This window comes from Gymnoscopelus microlampas (genome assembly GCF_963454915.1).
Source record: "Gymnoscopelus microlampas genome assembly, chromosome: 6".
NCBI classification, from domain to species: Eukaryota; Metazoa; Chordata; class Actinopteri; order Myctophiformes; family Myctophidae; genus Gymnoscopelus; species Gymnoscopelus microlampas.
In genome coordinates, this window is record NC_139943.1 from 9,099,485 (window position 1) to 9,117,408 (window position 17,924).

The 17,924-nt window shown below is 46.0% G+C and overlaps 1 protein-coding gene across 5 annotated transcripts in view; it reads left to right on the plus strand.

Moving 5' to 3' along the window:
* The window catches only part of hipk2 (homeodomain interacting protein kinase 2), a 194,174-nt gene that overhangs the window by 27,844 nt on the left and 148,406 nt on the right, over positions 1–17,924 (plus strand). For 4 of the 5 annotated variants that reach the window (XR_014600957.1, XM_084059935.1, XM_084059933.1 and 1 more), the window contains exon 1: positions 7,315–8,188. Coding sequence is in view for 4 of the 5 variants with exons in the window: in XM_084059935.1 (XP_083916061.1) it covers positions 7,449–8,188 (740 nt within the window). In the remaining variant the exon portion in view is untranslated. Of the gene's footprint in view, positions 1–5,738; positions 6,198–7,263; positions 8,189–17,924 lie in introns of those variants that run through there. The other variant, XM_084059936.1, reaches the window with a different exon arrangement.

The following is a 17,924-nucleotide window of genomic DNA, read 5'->3' on the forward strand; positions in this document are numbered from 1 at the left end:
GTTTCAACCTGGTATAGCGTCGCTATTTTGCACTTACCATTATTTTCCCCAAAAATGTAAAATCAGTTTTTAAAACACTTTTCCCAGATGAAAAAGAAAAAGAACAGGAAATTGAAATGTTTTGAAAATAGCAATTTCCGAATAGCCAATAGTATGAAATAGGATAAGTGGCTTAAGTGTGACGGGGATCGTTTTGGCAGTTGTGGTGGTTGAGATTGCATATAAATTTGTAGATGGAAGTTACTAACGCACAACGTTTCAACCATTGCCTAACAGCCACATTTTGGCATTAAAAGAGGCTCGAGTGTGACCAAAGACTCCTTTTATAATTGCGAAGGACAAAGTGAGCAAGATTCCCTCGTCGCCACTCTTGTCGTGTCGTCAGTGAAATACAAATGAAGAGTTTAATAAAAGGGAGCAAACAGAGGCGGCTCACTGGCTGAAATGTGAGGGCCATTCGCTGCCCCCTCCCTTTTTTCCTCATCCCCCACCTCTGCCCTCTCCACCCGTCCCCCCCCCCCCCACCCGTGCATGGCATGCACAACATGTCTGATCCCACCAAAAGGAAGATTAGCAAACCCCTGACAGAGAGACGTAATCTCTCTGAAAACATTTGACTATTAGCATTTCAACATGCTTGCCTCTAAACAGTGGAGAGTGCCTCTGTGGTATGTTCAATAACACACGGAGCTCCTTAAGGTATGCTAAATGGAAGGCTCTGGTGCTACTGAAGGCATTCCAACATTGTAAATGTAAAACAATGGGCCTTTTTGGAGCTTTTCATGCCTGGCGCGGAGATCAGCGCTTCAAATAAACTTCAAGAGGGAATTCTTCCTCAAAGGGAACGGCTTTGCGCCGCGTTGTTTCCGACGGCGGTAAAAAGGCTTCTTCTTTTTTTTCTTCTTTTTTTTGGGGTTGTTCAGTTTCATGATCATAAATGCCTGTGAACTTCAGCTGCAGCAAATTTCACAAAGCGTCGGACCAGAGTGGCTTTTTCCAGCGAAGTACAAACAAGCACAGTGTTTGTACGAGTGTGTGTGTTGTCATGAGATAACATTCCATCTCTGTGACCTCTCACTGTCGGCTCATTTAATTACTTATCTGTGTTTCGACCCACAGGCTTTATAAGTGAATTGCGCTTCATGTTCGCCCCTAAGTTGTGTTGCTAATCCTTCTGCTCCGGTCCCTGCACAATTTCCTAAGTGAGTCAGGGGAAGAATTTCCTTTGCGCATTTCTAAAGAACAGGCATATTTCTATTTCAGGGGCACTGTTTCAGCTGCACGCTAGACTTTCCCAATTTAGTGGAAAGGCACCGAAGTGACCTTAAGTTCATTGCACCATGTAGGTTAGGTTAGCACATGCCAACTGTGCAGCCACACAGTAAAATCCTCAGAGCTCATTTACTCATTGAGTGTGTGTGTATAAATGGAACCAAATGGAACTGCAAAGGTCAATTTGGTTACATTTCTACACTATGGAGTGAATTTTATAATACAAAAAGAACGGAAGAAAATTATAAAGCTTTATATTCTGATAGTAATAATTGCTATAGAGTGTTTGTTTCGGTATCAGGGCTCTCCCCATCTCTCCAGTTCTTTAGAAAACAGTAAATACATTTTCAGGTGGGATACCGTATTACCGATTTTATCCACTCAGGGGTCTCTCCCCTGAGTGGATAAAATCGGTTTGTTGATTGTTTTTGGCTAATTTGTTCTTGTTTATCCTCCTGTGTCCTGTATGAAGTTTCTCTCCTGACTAGATCAAATTGGTGTCTCTATCTGAAAATGTATTTTCTGTTTACTAAAGAGCTGGAGAGACATGGAGACCGCTGTTCCTGAACCAACACTCTAGCAATGATCGGTATGGGGAATATATCAGCTATTTTATAATTATTTTAACAAAAATATCACTTACACCCCCTTTACATGATCCATTGTGTAACTCTGAGAGAGCACAAATGTAACCAAGTGGACCCGAAAGGGTTCAATGAACACTAAAGGATTAGAAAGTGCAGTCTTAGAGTCTCGCTGACAAGATTGACAGAGTGACTGAGAGATGGGGGTTGAGGAGGTATTACATGCAGTAGGACGCCTAATGGAAACAGCAATTATCCTACTTCTGGCCTTGTGGAAACCAAAGTCACGGCCGCTGGCCATCCATAATCACACTGACGGATATATGTAATCCTGGAATGCTCCATAACAGGGAACAGGCCAGTGCTGCTAAGTGCGTCCATCCGTCCGTCCGTCCGTCCGTCCGTCCGTCCGTCCATCCGTCCGTCCGTCCTTCGGTCTGTCTATCGGTCTGTATCTCCTTACTAGAGTCAGACTGATATATGGGTGTGGCCAATATATTGGCCAGCATTTGACTTTTTCTGTTGATATTGGCAGTTGATAGCGGCCAACGTGTCTCGGTTTTTAACCTTTTAATCTACAAGCTACAAGCTCACAACGCGTGCCAATCGTGTTTGAACAGGGCTATAGTGGTTCAATAGAAATCAAATTCATGCGGATTTACTTGTTCATTGTATAATTGAAGTTAAATGTTCTTTTTCATATATTGAAATTTGATATATGTACTTTTTTAATCTATCAGATTGATTAGAAAATGCTGCACTTTTTTTGGACAAAATATCGGTCAAAACTTGGCATCGGTCAGTCTCTCAACACGTACATCCTCCTGGCCATCGCTGTCCCTCCACGCTCTCCGTCGCCGTCCGTCGATGACGCCTTGTGTCGAAGCCAGGCCATCGTTCAAATTATTTTTAGCGTAAAGTCCGGGCAACAGGAACTGGTAATCCAAGGAAGCTGTGACATCTGGCCTTCGGGGGCTTATGTGATTAGCAGAGGGGCTTGCCCTTAATAGCCCAGCGGACGTTCTTCATTACCTCCCACAGGCCATCCATATTGGACGCCGGTCCTGTGGGCTGTTAAAGACAGCCCAGAGTTCTTCTTGCCTTCTTTGGCCTGTTTACAGGCCAGACCGCTCCGGTCTGGCCTTTAACAGGCCAACCACCGAACCACGGACCATGTCTTTTAATGGTATCGTCCAGGGGACGCTAAGTACTGTAATGGTACGTCGAAATAGCTTGCAGCGAGTGGAACATATGCGGCGTGGATCCAATCCTGCAGTGTTAGGACTCAGATAACCAGATGACCATGAGCTATGAGAAGTGCAAGGTCAGGGACCACAGGAGGGAGAGAGAGAGAGAGAGAGAGAGAGAGAGAGAGAGAGAGAGAGAGAGAGAGAGAGAGAGAGAGAGAGAGAGAGAGAGAGAGAGAGAGAGAGAGAGAGAGAGAGAGAGAGAGGCAAGAAGGTGAGAAGGAGAAAAGAGGAAGAGTTTAACGAAACGAGCGATGTTAAGTGTAGGGAGTGCTGCCAGCTCGGCCTACTGAATTAATCATCATCACCGCTGCCCGGGTCTAATAATGACAAAGTGACCAGGCATGTTTCCTCCTTCTCTGCTTTCCGTCCGTCCCCTAAATAGACCCCTAGCTGGAACTATGAAAGTCCTTGCAGACCCTGCATGCATGCAGGAAAAATTACCTCAGGAAAAAAAAAGCTCAAAGCATGTCTCCTTAATAGGATCAGAGGGTTTACAGTTTGTCTGTAAATGTGCATAAAAAGGGGTGCAATTATTCTCACATCAAACAGTTTCTGTGGGTTGAGTGATTGTTGGTCTCTCTCTGTGTGTGTTTGTGTGTGTGTGTGTGTGTGTGTGTGTGTGTGTGTGTGTGTGTGTGTGTGTGTGTGTGTGTGTGTGTGTGTGTGTGTGTGCGTGCGTGCGTGCGTGCGTGCGTGCGTGCGTGCGTGCGTGCGTGCGTGCGTGCGTGCGTGCGTGCGTGCGTGCGTGCGTGCGTGCGTGCGCGTGTGCGTGTGCGTGTGTGTACGCAGTGACAATGGGTGCCTTTGAGATGGTCACCAGATGATCTGAAGATAGATGTGATGTTGTGTGTGTGGGATGGGGTGTTGGTGGGGCCAGGTGGAAGCTCTTTACTGTACAGTACAGTTGCTGGGAGTAAACTAATTGTGGTTGCACTGGAAACGTTGTTTAAACAACATGCCATTTATTGCCGGCTCTGGTGTAATCTGCCTTTGCACTGTAATAATCATTTCAGCACAACTACAAACACAGTCTGTTAGAGAGAGATAGATAAAGAAAGGGACTATTTTGGGCAGTTGTTTGCTTGGAGAGACGCTTTGCTTATTCTGAGGCGGGCCGGTTCCCAGGAGTTCAGAGCTAGAGCCTCGCTCGCTGCAGATTCTTTTGCTTTTTGTTTTGTTGCCTTTGTGATGTGAGGTTGAGAGGGAGTTCAAGTGCCCCCCTGTTGTTTTGCCATAGTTAGTTGCAATATGATCTTTTTACGCTCTCAGCGAAGGCTGTGCACCAAATAAACTCATCCGCTTTTTTTTTCTTTTCTTTTTTTTCGAGAAGGGAAATAGCAATCAGCCCTTGAGTGTTCGGTATCTCAAGATTTCCTGCAGACCCAATTTTGGATTGTCCCATGAAGGCATACCTCTTATAGTCTTCGGTCCACTTGTTTACATTGCTGCAGATGGAAACGGCGGGGAAATGGCATTTCCTCTGCATGCGTCAGTGCTCTGCATATATGTGCTCCATCTAAAAAGCGACCCGCCTTCCACATAAACACACTGATTTAAAATGTATGTTGTTCAGCTATAACAAGCAACGTCAAACCTGGCTGAAGTCTAATTGCAGAACAAGCTAAAAAATCCATGCGTAAATACATATTACATACAGTGACATACGTTATGGGCTTGAATCGTTTTCAGCTCCATACCAACAAATAGTCAATAGTTCAGATAACACTTACTGTATCACTAAATTATGCATCAGGAGGAAGGAAGAAGACGCACGATGCATCAGCAATGGCGCTTTGTGGGTCTAATGACCCGCCCTGACCCAAGCAGCCTTTATTTAACCACTTAAATCCTATGTACTTAGCTGACCGGAGACCCCGGCCCCTGGGCTTTATACTAGGCCCCTTCCTGTTTTCGCTCCACACTATCTTCACCAAAAATAGCTGATATACAAGCTCACAACAACGCGCCGCAATGTGGTGCGTTGTTGTTACCTTGTAAATCGGCTCTTTTCGCCGAATGTTGGGTCCAGAATAGGGACGCTAGGGTTCATGTGGTTGGGCAAGGCTAGCAAGTTCATTTGTAAAGCACATTTCTTTCAACAACAAGGCAATTCAAAGTGCTGTGCTAATAAGCGTTCAGAGATGAAGACACAGAGCAAAAATAAATACGACATAAAAGGAGCTGTTTGAATACAATAAGAAATAAAAGAGTAAACAATCAAATATTAAAGATACAAGATTAAAATTACAGTGCTGAGGGAATCAACGGTTAATGACCTTCCCTGACCTGAGCCGTCTTTATTTAAACCTTCAACCGCTCCTGTTTCAAACACTGTGTCACGTTCCTAACCTCTCACTTTCTCTCCCTCTCTCTCTCACCCCCTCTCTCCTTCTCTCTCTCCCTCTCTCCCTCTCTCCCTCTCACCCCCTCTCTCTCTCTTACCCCCCTCTGTCTCCCTCTCACCCTCTCACCCCCTCTCTATCCCTCTCACCCTCTCTCTCTCTCACCCCCTCTCTCTCCCTCTCTCCCTCTCACCCCTCTCTCCCTTTCTTTAAACCTAAACCTATGATGTGACAATAAAGCTAATTCTGATTCTCTCTCCCACCCACCCCCACCCCCTCCTCCGTTACAGGTATGGCCGCGCAAGTGCAAGTCTTCTCCCCGCATCACGCGCTCCCGTCGAGTGCCTTCTTTAGCGTGAAGAAGCTGAAGGTGGAGCAGAGCAGCTGCGGCGGCGGCGACTGGGACATGACCGGCTACGGCGGCGTTGTCCACCACCACCACCACCACGCCAAGGTCTACAGCCACCACCACAGCCACCACCACCACAGCCACAGCCACCACCACCACCACAGCAGCGGCAAGAGCGCCTCGGCCGCCACCGGCTCCTCCCTGCAGGTGGTCGCCTCGGCCCTGCCCTACGAGCAGGCGGCGCTCATCTTCCCGGCGGCCGGCGGCACCGCCACCGGCCACATCGTGGTCGCCTCGGCGACCAGCAGCAGCAGCAGCAGCACCTCGTCCGGGGCTCCGCCCGTGGGGTCTCTGCTCGGCGGCAGTGGTAGCGGCAGCGGCGGCAGTAGCGGCAGTAGTAGTAGCAACGGAAGTGGTGGCAGCGGTAAGGCCTGGCACGTTTGTTATTACATGATGCAAGGGTTTATTGACGGCTAATTTATTATTATTATTTTTTGTGGCTTTTATGCCTTTATTGACAGGACAGTAGTCTGACAGGAAACAGGGAGAGAGAGATGGGGAGTGACATGGAGCAAAGGCATCGGGATCGGGACTCGAACCCGCAACACTCTGTCAGGCTACACTGAGCCTAGATGCCTGGACCGCTACGCCACCGTTGCAGGCCCATAGTCTTTTGAATAGAATTCCGTTTAGTTTTAGTCATATTTTAGTTATCTGAAATGTTTTAGTTTTTTAGTCTAGTTTTAATTGACAAAATCTACAGTTGATTGAATCGACACATCTTTTATTTTGGCGGGCCATGATGGCATCGTAATGCCTCATATACCGAAAATAGCAAGCCTGTAGATCAGCTATTTACGGAGCACGACACATGCCCTGGTTTTCGACAAACATTTTTCGTCATACATTTTTGTGTCTCCGGTAGGAGACACAAAAATACCGGAACCCTTGCTTGTCATCGAATTATTGGCTTAGGAATGCGACAAAAACAAAAAAATATCCATGAATTCAAGTCTCCATGGGGTGACTAATCGATAGAAATTCCCCTCCAATTTTTTTGGGGGGGGAACTATCCCTTTAAATAGCTCGGCCCAATCAGATGAGCATGTGAGCATGTGACTGATCACCTGATCAGTAGTTTGCACTGCCTTGACTAGTCTGCCTGAACTAGCTCCTCTAGTTTTTTGAAATGGTCAAATTATTAAATGCACGGCCTGTTTTGGCCATAGTACATTTAGAATTTAGTACCAGTCACTGTCAGTCATTTCTGTGTATATTTCAGTTATTTGTCTATATATCTACCTTGTGCAATTTTTGTTTCTAAATCCTAAAAGACAAACACAAATCTAATTTCGATTATCATGTTCCGGCGTTCAACGCCAAACACACAATTAAATCTTACATTTTGTACGACTATCGATGGTCATCTAAACTGTCATGATGGTGACAACCCCTAGGCAGCGGAGGAGGAGGAGGAGGAGGAGGAGGAGGAGGGGGAGGAAGCTCGGCCGTTCACAACCTGACCCGTCGCAGCACCGTCAGCCTCCTGGACACGTACCAGCGATGCGGGCTTAAGCGTAAAAGCGAGGAGCTCGACAACAACAGCAACAGCAGCGTGCACATCGTGGAGGAGACGACCGGCCCGCCCAGCATGATCCAGAACGGCCAGAGCGGCGGCGGAGGCGGCGGCGGCGGCAATGGCGGTGGAGGGAACGGCGGAACGGCGACCAGTGGCACCGCGACCACCACGGCCAACAACAACAACGCCACCACCACGACGGCCACCTCCACCGCCACCTCCAAGAACAACAACAGCGGCGGCAACAGCGAGGGCGACTACCAGCTGGTGCAGCACGAGGTGCTCTGCTCCATCACCAACACCTACGAGGTGCTGGAGTTCCTGGGCCGCGGCACCTTCGGCCAGGTGGTCAAGGCCTGGAAGCGCGGCACCAACGAGATCGTGGCCATCAAGATCCTGAAGAACCACCCGTCGTACGCGCGCCAGGGCCAGATCGAGGTGAGCATCCTGGCGCGCCTCAGCACGGAGAGCGCCGACGACTACAACTTTGTGCGGGCGTACGAGTGCTTCCAGCACAAGAACCACACGTGCCTGGTGTTCGAGATGCTGGAGCAGAACCTCTACGACTTCCTCAAGCAGAACAAGTTCAGCCCGCTGCCGCTCAAGTACATCCGGCCCGTGCTGCAGCAGGTGGCCACGGCGCTGATGAAGCTCAAGAGCCTGGGGCTGATCCACGCCGACCTGAAGCCCGAGAACATCATGCTGGTGGACCCGTCCCGGCAGCCCTACCGCGTCAAGGTCATCGACTTCGGCTCGGCCAGCCACGTCTCCAAGGCCGTGTGCTCAACGTACCTGCAGTCCAGATACTACAGGTAAGAACAGGCTTTTCTTTTTTTCTTTTTTAAGGCTACCGGATAGTCGTAGATGATGATTCTCAACCTGTTCAACTTCGAGGACCCCTGGTTGACCCTCTAGAACCCCCGCAAGTACCCTTGCGGGGTGTCTGGAAGCCAGGTTGAGAATCAGTGGTCTAAGAGTACAAATGTGCAAATGTTGCAAATGTTTGGCACTGTCGCAATGTCGGACGTGCAGTAGAAAAGGATATTTTGCTATCGTCAGGGAGGGCTGATCAATTTGTTCTCACACACATTGTTTCAGCGTGTTTGTTATGCATGTTGTCTGATTTAATCCGCTCGATTTTTATTGGAATGTTTTCATAGCGGTGCGGTGATTATTTGGCCCGGGGGCTCACGCTCACTGCCAGAGTTCTAAGATACTTTTGTCATTCGTTCCGTCCCCCACCTCTCTCTCTCTTCCTCTCTCTCTCCCTCCGTCTCTCTCTCTGTCTCTCACCGCCTCTCTCACTCTCCACTACTCACATATTTAACCTTCTTCCAAATGTGAGGCTGGGCAGTGAGAAAAAACTAAAACAAAACACGGCTGGCTGGCTGAGAAACCAGCTGTTTATTGTGTTTAATATGATAGGAGCTACACAACGAGCATGTTGTGCGGCTCGCTTTGAAGATTAAAGAACACTTGTTCCAGTTTGCTTTCATAGCCTGCTTAGAGCTAACAGTGATGATGACATGACCGCACCTGGGAAATGTTTTGCGGCGGCAAACGTTTTGCTCTTCTCGTCCCATCGAGAGACTGTGAGGAAAAAGGCGACCCGTGTTTCAGCTGTTGCTATTTTTCTTGCATACAACTAGAGTTGCAACTAGCAATTATTTTCTCAACGATTATTCTTTTGATGATTACTTTTTCGATTAATTGAATACCGGTAATCATTGTTTTAATACATCATTGTGAAAAAAATGTATAACATTTACACATCTTACAATGGTGTCCCACAAAAATACAGAAATCTACAAGCTCTCATCAGCTTGTAGATCTGCCATCTTTTGATTAAAATCGATACTTTTTTAATGATCAATTACAATAATTAGTTTGATTAACTGTACTGTACTTGATTAACCCTAAACGCAATATCTGAGAGGGGGGACGCAATATCTGAGAGGGGGGGGGGCAACCCACCCGCGTGCCCCCTTCTGCCCAGCACCAACGGCTGGCTCCCATTTCCCCCCGCGATGGAGACGGAGGGGTCAGAGCGAGTTCTCCTGTAATACGTCCCCTGTAATCCACACCAGCGGGCCGAGCATTAGAACCAGATGACGCTCTGGGAAAAGGCCTTCATCCTCCCCAGCAGTTTTCTAAACAGTCCTTCTAGCGGCCCGTAGCAAACACTGTGTTTAGGTTTCAGCTGGAGGCAAGGCCGGTGGTGCTGGTGGTGTTGGGGAGGGGGGGGGGAGGGAATCAAACGGCGCTCACTTCCACACAGAGGGAAGCTTTGTTTTGGGGGGCCTGGTGCCGGAGCGTAGGGGAGAACAGGTGTGTGAGGCATGGCACCACACTTTGCGCTACAGACACGTACGTGCTTACACACAAACACGCGCGCACATACACGTGTACCTGGGAGAAAGTCAGAAGAGGAGACTTAGATTATTTAAGTAAACAGATTGAAACCACGGCATTTGGAGCACAATGGGACATTTTTAACGCTTTCAGTCTTGCACTCCTGTTTTAGACATTAAGAAAATTGCCTAGTACCCATGCTTGTAGATCAGCTATTTTCACCCTGAGAAATTCTGTGTAGAGGGAAATTCTAGAAGTCAAGTGGGTTAATAATGATCTCTGTCGGTGCGAACCAGAGAAAGTGTTGTTTGCACCCTGCAGTTTTGGCTTCTGTTTCTTGAAAGCGCTCCAAAAAAAACTCTTTTTCCTCCAATCTCCAACACCAAGCGGCCTGTGCTCACATTACAGTCCAATGTCCAGCGGATCAACACACACCCGTGTCAGTCACCCATAGTCCCCTGTTCATGTCAGTATCTTCAAGTAAACACGACCGGTAGCCAATGTGTGAGTGTTCCTTTACAGGCCCTGCAGGTCAACAAGCAGAGGCCATATAAAACGCTGCTGTTTGTTTAGCGGGGGAGTGAAGAGTGGAGAGAGAGAGATCAGGCCTTCATTTCCTCTTGGCAGCAAAGAGGGGAGGGATAAAAAAGGTCTGATACCGACGAGAGCTTTTTCCATCAGCCACCAGGAATTACACCAGGGAGTCAGGGATGAGTGTCATCTGTCTCTGAGCTACAGTATGGGAGTTAACCGCATGAACCCTATAGCACCGTGCCTGTTCAGGGATTTTTTAGAAAATAGACGATCTACAAGCTCACAGCATGCCATAACACGGCGGCAGGGGTCATCAATGTGTCCCTACACGGACAAATGTGTCCGTAGCTACTAGACTGGGCCTCGTTTGTGGCAACGTTTTTTATTTTCTTATTTTTTAAGTAACATTATAATGTTCTTATTTTGAGCATAAGACCCAATTACTGAATGTCTCAGTCTCCAGGTTTTCCTCAGAATAATGTATGACACTGATTTACCATGACGCTATGGCACATTAGGAGTCCACTAGGACAGTTGTTCTCTAACTTTTTTTTTTTTTCAAGGACCCCCAGAACTCTGAGAGTGCACACATGGAACCAAATGGACCCGTAGGGTACATTTGGTTCCATTTGTGCACTCTCAGAGTTAGAGACCTGTAAAGCGTTTGTGCGTGGTAATATAATTTTCCACTCATTTTTATGTCCATGGCAAAGAAGCAAGGCAATGACCCCTGAGCGGCGGGTTGTGAATCTGTAAATCGTCTGTTTTCGCGATAGATATTTGGTAGAAGGCGTCCTGCCTGGATGCTATTCGACTTATGCATAATATAAACCTGTGCTGTATTGCTTAGGTGTATGTTGCGTGGGTGCGTGCGCACATACATTTCTTTCTCGGCAGGTATACCTTTGTGCAATGATTTTTTGTTGCCGTGTGCATGCAATGTATGCAGGTTCATCTGAACATACTGTTTGCCACGTTTTGTGTCTTGCATTGAGGAAAGAGGGATCCTGGGGGATTAAATAAGAACAGTCACAACATAGCCAGAAAATAGCCGATCTACTAGCTTACATCATGCAACAAAAAGTTTAAATCCCTCTTATGAAGCTCAGGAAAAAAACGGAGATGTACTGGGTTGTCCTAACAGCAACTGAAGTCAATTGTGTGAACAGCAGGTTCTTGGGTTCATGTTACTGTAAGTTCACAACCCTATAGCTGAGAACATCAACCCGCCGTCCATAATGGGTTGAGATGAGTAGGATAAACTAGACCATCCCAAGATTACAGACGATAACTTTTCAGGGGCGGGTGGGGGGGGGTTATGTAAAGATGTGTTTCCCTGTCTCGCGCCGGCCTCATGCACAGCGTTCCCTGTGATTATTTGTTTTGGCCAGAGCCGTCTAATCCATGTTACACTCCAGTCGACCTCCGTGAGTAACAGCAAACAGCTCTTTTCTTTATTCCTGGTTACGTAAAGTTGTCTTCTACTTTATGGTACCTTTTCATAATTTCCCTGAAGGCCATGTTTTTATTCTTTTTTTTTTGGTTGTTGCTTTTATTGAGAAAGTGAGATGTCAGATTGGGTCTAGAGTCTAGGGGAACATGTTTGAAAATACGACATATTTTAAGGCAGACTCTTTTCTTACAGATGGAAATTGGATGTGATAGGCTACGCCATACTGTGTAGATGGTGTAAGCAGCTGCGGTTGGGTGGTGTGTGTGTGTGTGTGTGTGTGTGTGTGTGTGTGGGGGGGGGGGGGGGGGGGGGGTCGGTCGCATATACTGTAACTTGCCTTGCAAATGAGTTATGGATTTCCTGCAGGATTGACTCATGCAAATAAAGTGTTCAAGGAACACAACAAGGAAATGTGCCATTTACAGGAACAGTGTTTTGGGCTGATGAGGCCATACGCTGCTGGTTCTGACTGAGGGTTGGGTTATATGACTTCAAATCAATATCACAATCATTTCAAGCTTTTGCCTCTATTACGATTAACGACGATCATTTAGAAAAATGTACATAGTGAAAATAGCAGATGTTTTTTCGTCGATTGATTGAAATGTTATAATAAAAAATATATATAGGCTATATATATACAAACACCTGCTTGAATTCTATTCAAGTAACCTACATGAGCAAGATTAAGTCGGGTTATTGGTTCTAAATGTCGGTTTCAATATATTTTCGGTCAATAGCCCAGACCTAATCTGACGTCTGTTGTGAACCTTGTGATCCAAACCTGGCCTGCCTCACCCTCGCCCCCTGACAACCCCCCCACCCCCCCCCCACCTCCCCCACACTCCCCCTTTTTTGCCTATTATAGCTAATGATGTAACAAGTAAGGTGGCTGTACCATGGCTTAGATAAAGGGATTATTGTCTCGTCCCAGTTGGGCATGTGCAACTTGTCCTATTTATCTTGTTGGAGGCAAAAAAGAAAAAAAAGGGAATGAGATGTGCGGAATGCAGCGCGACGTCATTCATTTTTGGAGCCTGGTGGTTTACGTAAAGTTTCCCTGAGGCTGTGCAGCTGGCTGCGTGCCGCGGTAAAATTGTCAGTGTTGTTAATTCATACATTTGTGACTCCTAAATCTGCAATAAAGACTTGAATGAATACAATTTTAACCAAACGGTATGGTAGAGTATGTTAATACAATATAATTATTTTAATACATCTGCAGTGGTTGGACGTGGTCTATACCTGCTCTTCCATTGAGACATTTTAGAGACTGGTGTCGGGTAGGACAGCGGTTCTCAAAAAGTGGGGTCCAGGGACCCCTCTAGGTTCCTTGAGGGGGGGTTCCAAATGAACCCTTACAGTCCTGTAACTCTGAGAGCGTACGAATGGAACCAAATGGACCCTTGCGGGTCCATTTGGTTCCATTCGTACGCTCTCAGAGTTATGGGATGCCTTTGAAATTTAAAACAAAGTTTGAGAACCACTGCCGTAGCTACGCCTACTCTTTAGTACTGCCCGAAGCTCAGATACAGTGCATTCTTATAGTCTTATAGCGGTAGGAAATGTGGTCTCTCATGTATGTGGGTGGGAGGCAGGGAGGGAGACTCGGGTTCGAGTCCTGGGTTATATAGGACATGAAAGTTATTGATTGCAGCTTTGAAAGGGAGAACATGCAGGGAGGATTTTGACTGGTTGGTGGGTTTTGCCTGGCAAGCGGTTGATGTTGATTGGATGCGAGCCGTGAGGAACACAGGTTAACAGCAGACTGCATGAGTGTCTGTCCAGCTGTCTGCAGATGTTATCTATTCTCTGCCATGTCTGGATCTCTGTCTCTCTCTCCTCTGTCTCTCTCGCTCTCTGTGTGTCTCGCTCTCTGCGTGTGTGTGTGTGTGTGTGTGTGTGTCTCTCTCTCTCTCTGCTCTAGTCAAAATCGAATCAAAATCGCCCATAGTTTTCTCTCCGTGCCCCCAGTCGGCATCCCACCTGCTCCTCCTAAAGATGCAACACAACACAGACCCTACAGATACACAGTAGAGCAAGCACATGCACTGTATTATCTTCACATTGCTGATTCCATACGCGCATGCATGCTACACACGCACGCACGCACGCACGCACACACGCACGCACGCACGCACGCACGCACGCACGCACGCACGCACGCACAGACACTCACACGCACACACATACACGCAGGCTTGCATAACACAGGCATCACTGGCCTAATATAGTACAGCTTGGGGAGTTAGCCTGCTTTAGACACTGTAGGTGAAATGGGAATAAAAAAAGAAGAAAAAAAGAAAAGAATAGACCAGCCACAGCGATAACAGTGTCCCACAGAGAGAGCACTAGCTGGACTTGCTGACACCACCAGTAAAACTGAGCAAGCAAGTTTTTTGGTAAAAAAAAAAAGTGTATTGTTAAAAAGTATTCTGACAGTAATCATTGCTACAAACTGTTTGTTCTGTAACAGGGGTATCTGCAGCACTTTAGTAAACAAAAAAAATTGAATGTCAGCTCGGGATACCAATAGGCTCTATGCACAGCAGCCATATTGGAAAGAAATTGGCCCTCTTCTTACTTCCTTCACAGGTGTTACCAATGGTACTAATGAAGGGCTCTGTTCCATTCTGGTCAGGGTGCTGATATCGTGCATGTTGGCTCACTAGAAACACACCATTTTGGTTCCCAAATGGCCTCTTATGGTGGGTGTCTAACTCTGAGAGTGTACAAATGGAACCAAATGGACCCGTAAGGGTCCATTTGGTTCCATTTGTACACTCTCAGAGTTATGGGGGTCCTTGAAAATAAGACAACCACTATGCCACACTAAATGGAACAGAGCCTTAATTACTATCATTGGGTAACACCTGCGAAGGAAGTAAGGAAGGGCCCCAATTCATTCCCAATATGGCTGCTGTGCATAGAGCCTATTTCATCTAATCAGGAGAGAGGTGAGAAATGAGCAGACAAAATTGGGACTGGAACATTTTTGGATCTTTGTGGGGTTCTCTCTCTTAGATTGGATGAAATGTGTTACCCACCTGAAAAATGAGCTGGAGTGACAGAGAGACTCCTGTTACTGAACAAACACTCTATAGCAATGATTGCTCTCAGAATGCAGAGCTATTTAACACTCAAGACGGTATACACATGGAAGTTACAATGCATAAATTACTGTTAAGTCTTAAAGAGGTGACAGTGGCACAACACAAACCACTGTCATTGCCATTATCAGCTAAAGGTCTCTTGCAGAGCAGATAATAACGTATCCAGGTGGGGTCTCTCCACAACAACACGATAATAATATGGAACTCTGCACGACATGTGTGCTTCTTCCACTTTTAGGCGTGGATTTGTTTAACCCATTAAAACCCGGTAAAGCATGTGTGTCATTTTAGATTTTAGCTGATACACAGCACATCGGGAATACATTTTAACCATATTTTATACTTTAGATCAGGATTCTTCAACGTTTTCAGGCCAAGGACCCCCTAGCTGAGAGAGAGATGAAGCAAGGACCCCCTCTATATTGTATAAAATTGTGTTTCAGAAAAAACGTCTTTTGTTTTTACTTGGTCTGCTCTTTTTTCCCCTCTACACCTGCCAAACCTTGCCAAAAATAGCCGATCTACAAGCTCACAGCGCCTCGCAGCGCGAGGTGTTGTGAGCTTGTAGATCTGCTATTTTTGGCTAAAGTTCTCCTCAGAAAAGGAATCATAGGGTTCAAGTGGTTAATGTAAAAACTAAAAAATCATATCACACAAAGATTTGGCGGCCCCCTTGTAGTAACTCTGAGGACCCCCTAGGGGTCCCGGACCCCCTGTTGAAGACCCCTGCTTTAGATATTCAAAAGTCGTGAACATTTGTGCAAATCTTTGAATAGATATATATATTTTTAAGCAAACTTTTTTAACTCAAATCTTTGCTTCTGGGGGTCCCTGGAACAAAATATTTTTGTCCCAAAAAATGTTTTGGGGGGGTCCTTGACATGAAAAAGTTTGAGCGCCACGATATAATATAATAGCGATATAATAGCAACATGAGTGTTTCAGAAAACTGAAAACTGATTTAGAAGAGATTTTTAGAATCAGGTCTCAGCTCTTAATGGGTTAATTGGTGTTGGCGCAGCGAGAACGGCTACAGCGCAACGCCGGGATGCTCTGGTACCCTGCAGGCTGACGTCTGTCTGACGCCCTAATAACTGATGACATTGTGAGTGTGTACCCCCAACCACCACCCCACTCCACCCCGAACCCCCCACCCACACCCCCCACCCAGGCTGACGCTGTAAGGCGGGCTTCTTCTTCTCTCTCTCTCTCTCTCTCTCTCTCTCTCTCTCTCTCCCCTCCACCTGCCTATCTATCTGTCTTTCCTATCTGTTGTTGTCGGTGACGCACCGGCGCACAGACTGGGGCCGAGGTTCGCGTTCCGCCACATTTCCCCTGCCTCCGTGCGAAACATCAAGGAGAGTTTTAATGAATGAGGTTGCTGTTAGTTACTGTTCTGTGAAGCGTGCGCTAAAGGTGTGTGTGTGTGTGTGTGTGTGTGTGTGTGCGTGCGTGCTCGCGCGTGTGTGTGTGTTTGTGTGTTCGAGAGAGAGAGAGAGAGAGAGAGAGAGAAACAGAGGTAGGTGGGTAAACGGTGGTGGGATCAGGTTGCTGAAGGGAGAGATGGATTAGAGAACGGGTAAAGGAAGGTGTGTTTAGGAAGCGGTTGGTTGTGTTGTCGGAGGTGCAGCTGTTGTTTACGTGGAAGATTCATGGGAAGGTATCCTGAAAAGGGGAGAGGGGGTGGTGGGTCATTCATTGTTTTTTATTCTTTGGCAGTATACCTGGAAACGCATTGCATTTCTTCCAAAGCCGTAGCAGGTCCTTAGTAATGCAGATGAGCGTTGGTTTTGCTTCAGCTTTGTCACCATTTCTTTTAGGCTTTTTGTTTCGTATGGTAGGCTATGGTATGAATATATCACTTTTTCCAATTAAACAAAACCATTTTTTAAATATAACCTTTCACTAGTATATTTTTCACAACAACCATTCCACATAAATGTTTCCTTGACAACTTCTCTAAACATTATTTTCATTCGTGACTTGTGAGTGCCCCCTGACGCTCGCGGCAAAATGAATTTTAAAGTCAATGCATATACAGTTTCTGACAACGCTGTTGTTGCTTTCCAAAATATCCTTGGTGCTATAGGAACCTGCAGCGTTTTGTTTTCTGAGTGGTACTTTTGTGTTTTTGTTTCAAGCTGAATTCTGGGAATTGCAGTTCCAACAGACCATGGACAGACGCTGTAATGACAATGAGGTGTCACCAAAAAGACACCTAAAATGAATGTTACATAGTATGACTTTGACTAACTAATTTGTCTCAGTAATTTGAATTTTGAATTAGTAATTTGACTCAGAGGAGCATACAGATAGATAAATTATCACTAACGATTTCCCCGCGTACAATTCATAGTCAAGGTCGTCGTCCTGGTTTTATTGGGCCTTTATTTCCCCCGCGGGATAATGAAGGTATCTATTGCCAATTCATTAACTTACGTTCTGCTGTTTGGGAACTCAGGTATTCTAATAATATCTCCCAAAATGATAATTACTCCTTCATTCACTCACATCAGCGCTTTTTCTTTATGACAGTCACAGACCTTAGAGTGCGTGACAGAATCCTAATATCCTGTATCTCATTTATAATTTGCCTGCGGGTAACTCTTCCAAAAGTGTCTCCACTGAGCAGGCAGCTAGCAGCAGAGATGTTTTGTAGTGTAGGTAAGCTAATTAATATATATAAATATATATAATATTATATATATATATATATATATATATATATATATATATATATATATATATATATATATATATATATATATATATATATATATATATATATACATACATACATACATACATACATACATACATACATACATACATACACACACACACACACACACACACACACACACACACACACACACACACACACACACACACACACACACACACACACACACACACACACACACACACACACACACACACACACACAGTAGCCAGCTGCTCACAGGCATTCTGGCAGGTAATGAAAGACCATTATTTTACTCCTGGGCATTTTATAAAAGGTGCGAACTTTGCCCTTGCACACTTAGCTAATGCTACGGATGCGTTGACAGGTTATCGTGTGTGTGTGTGTGTGTG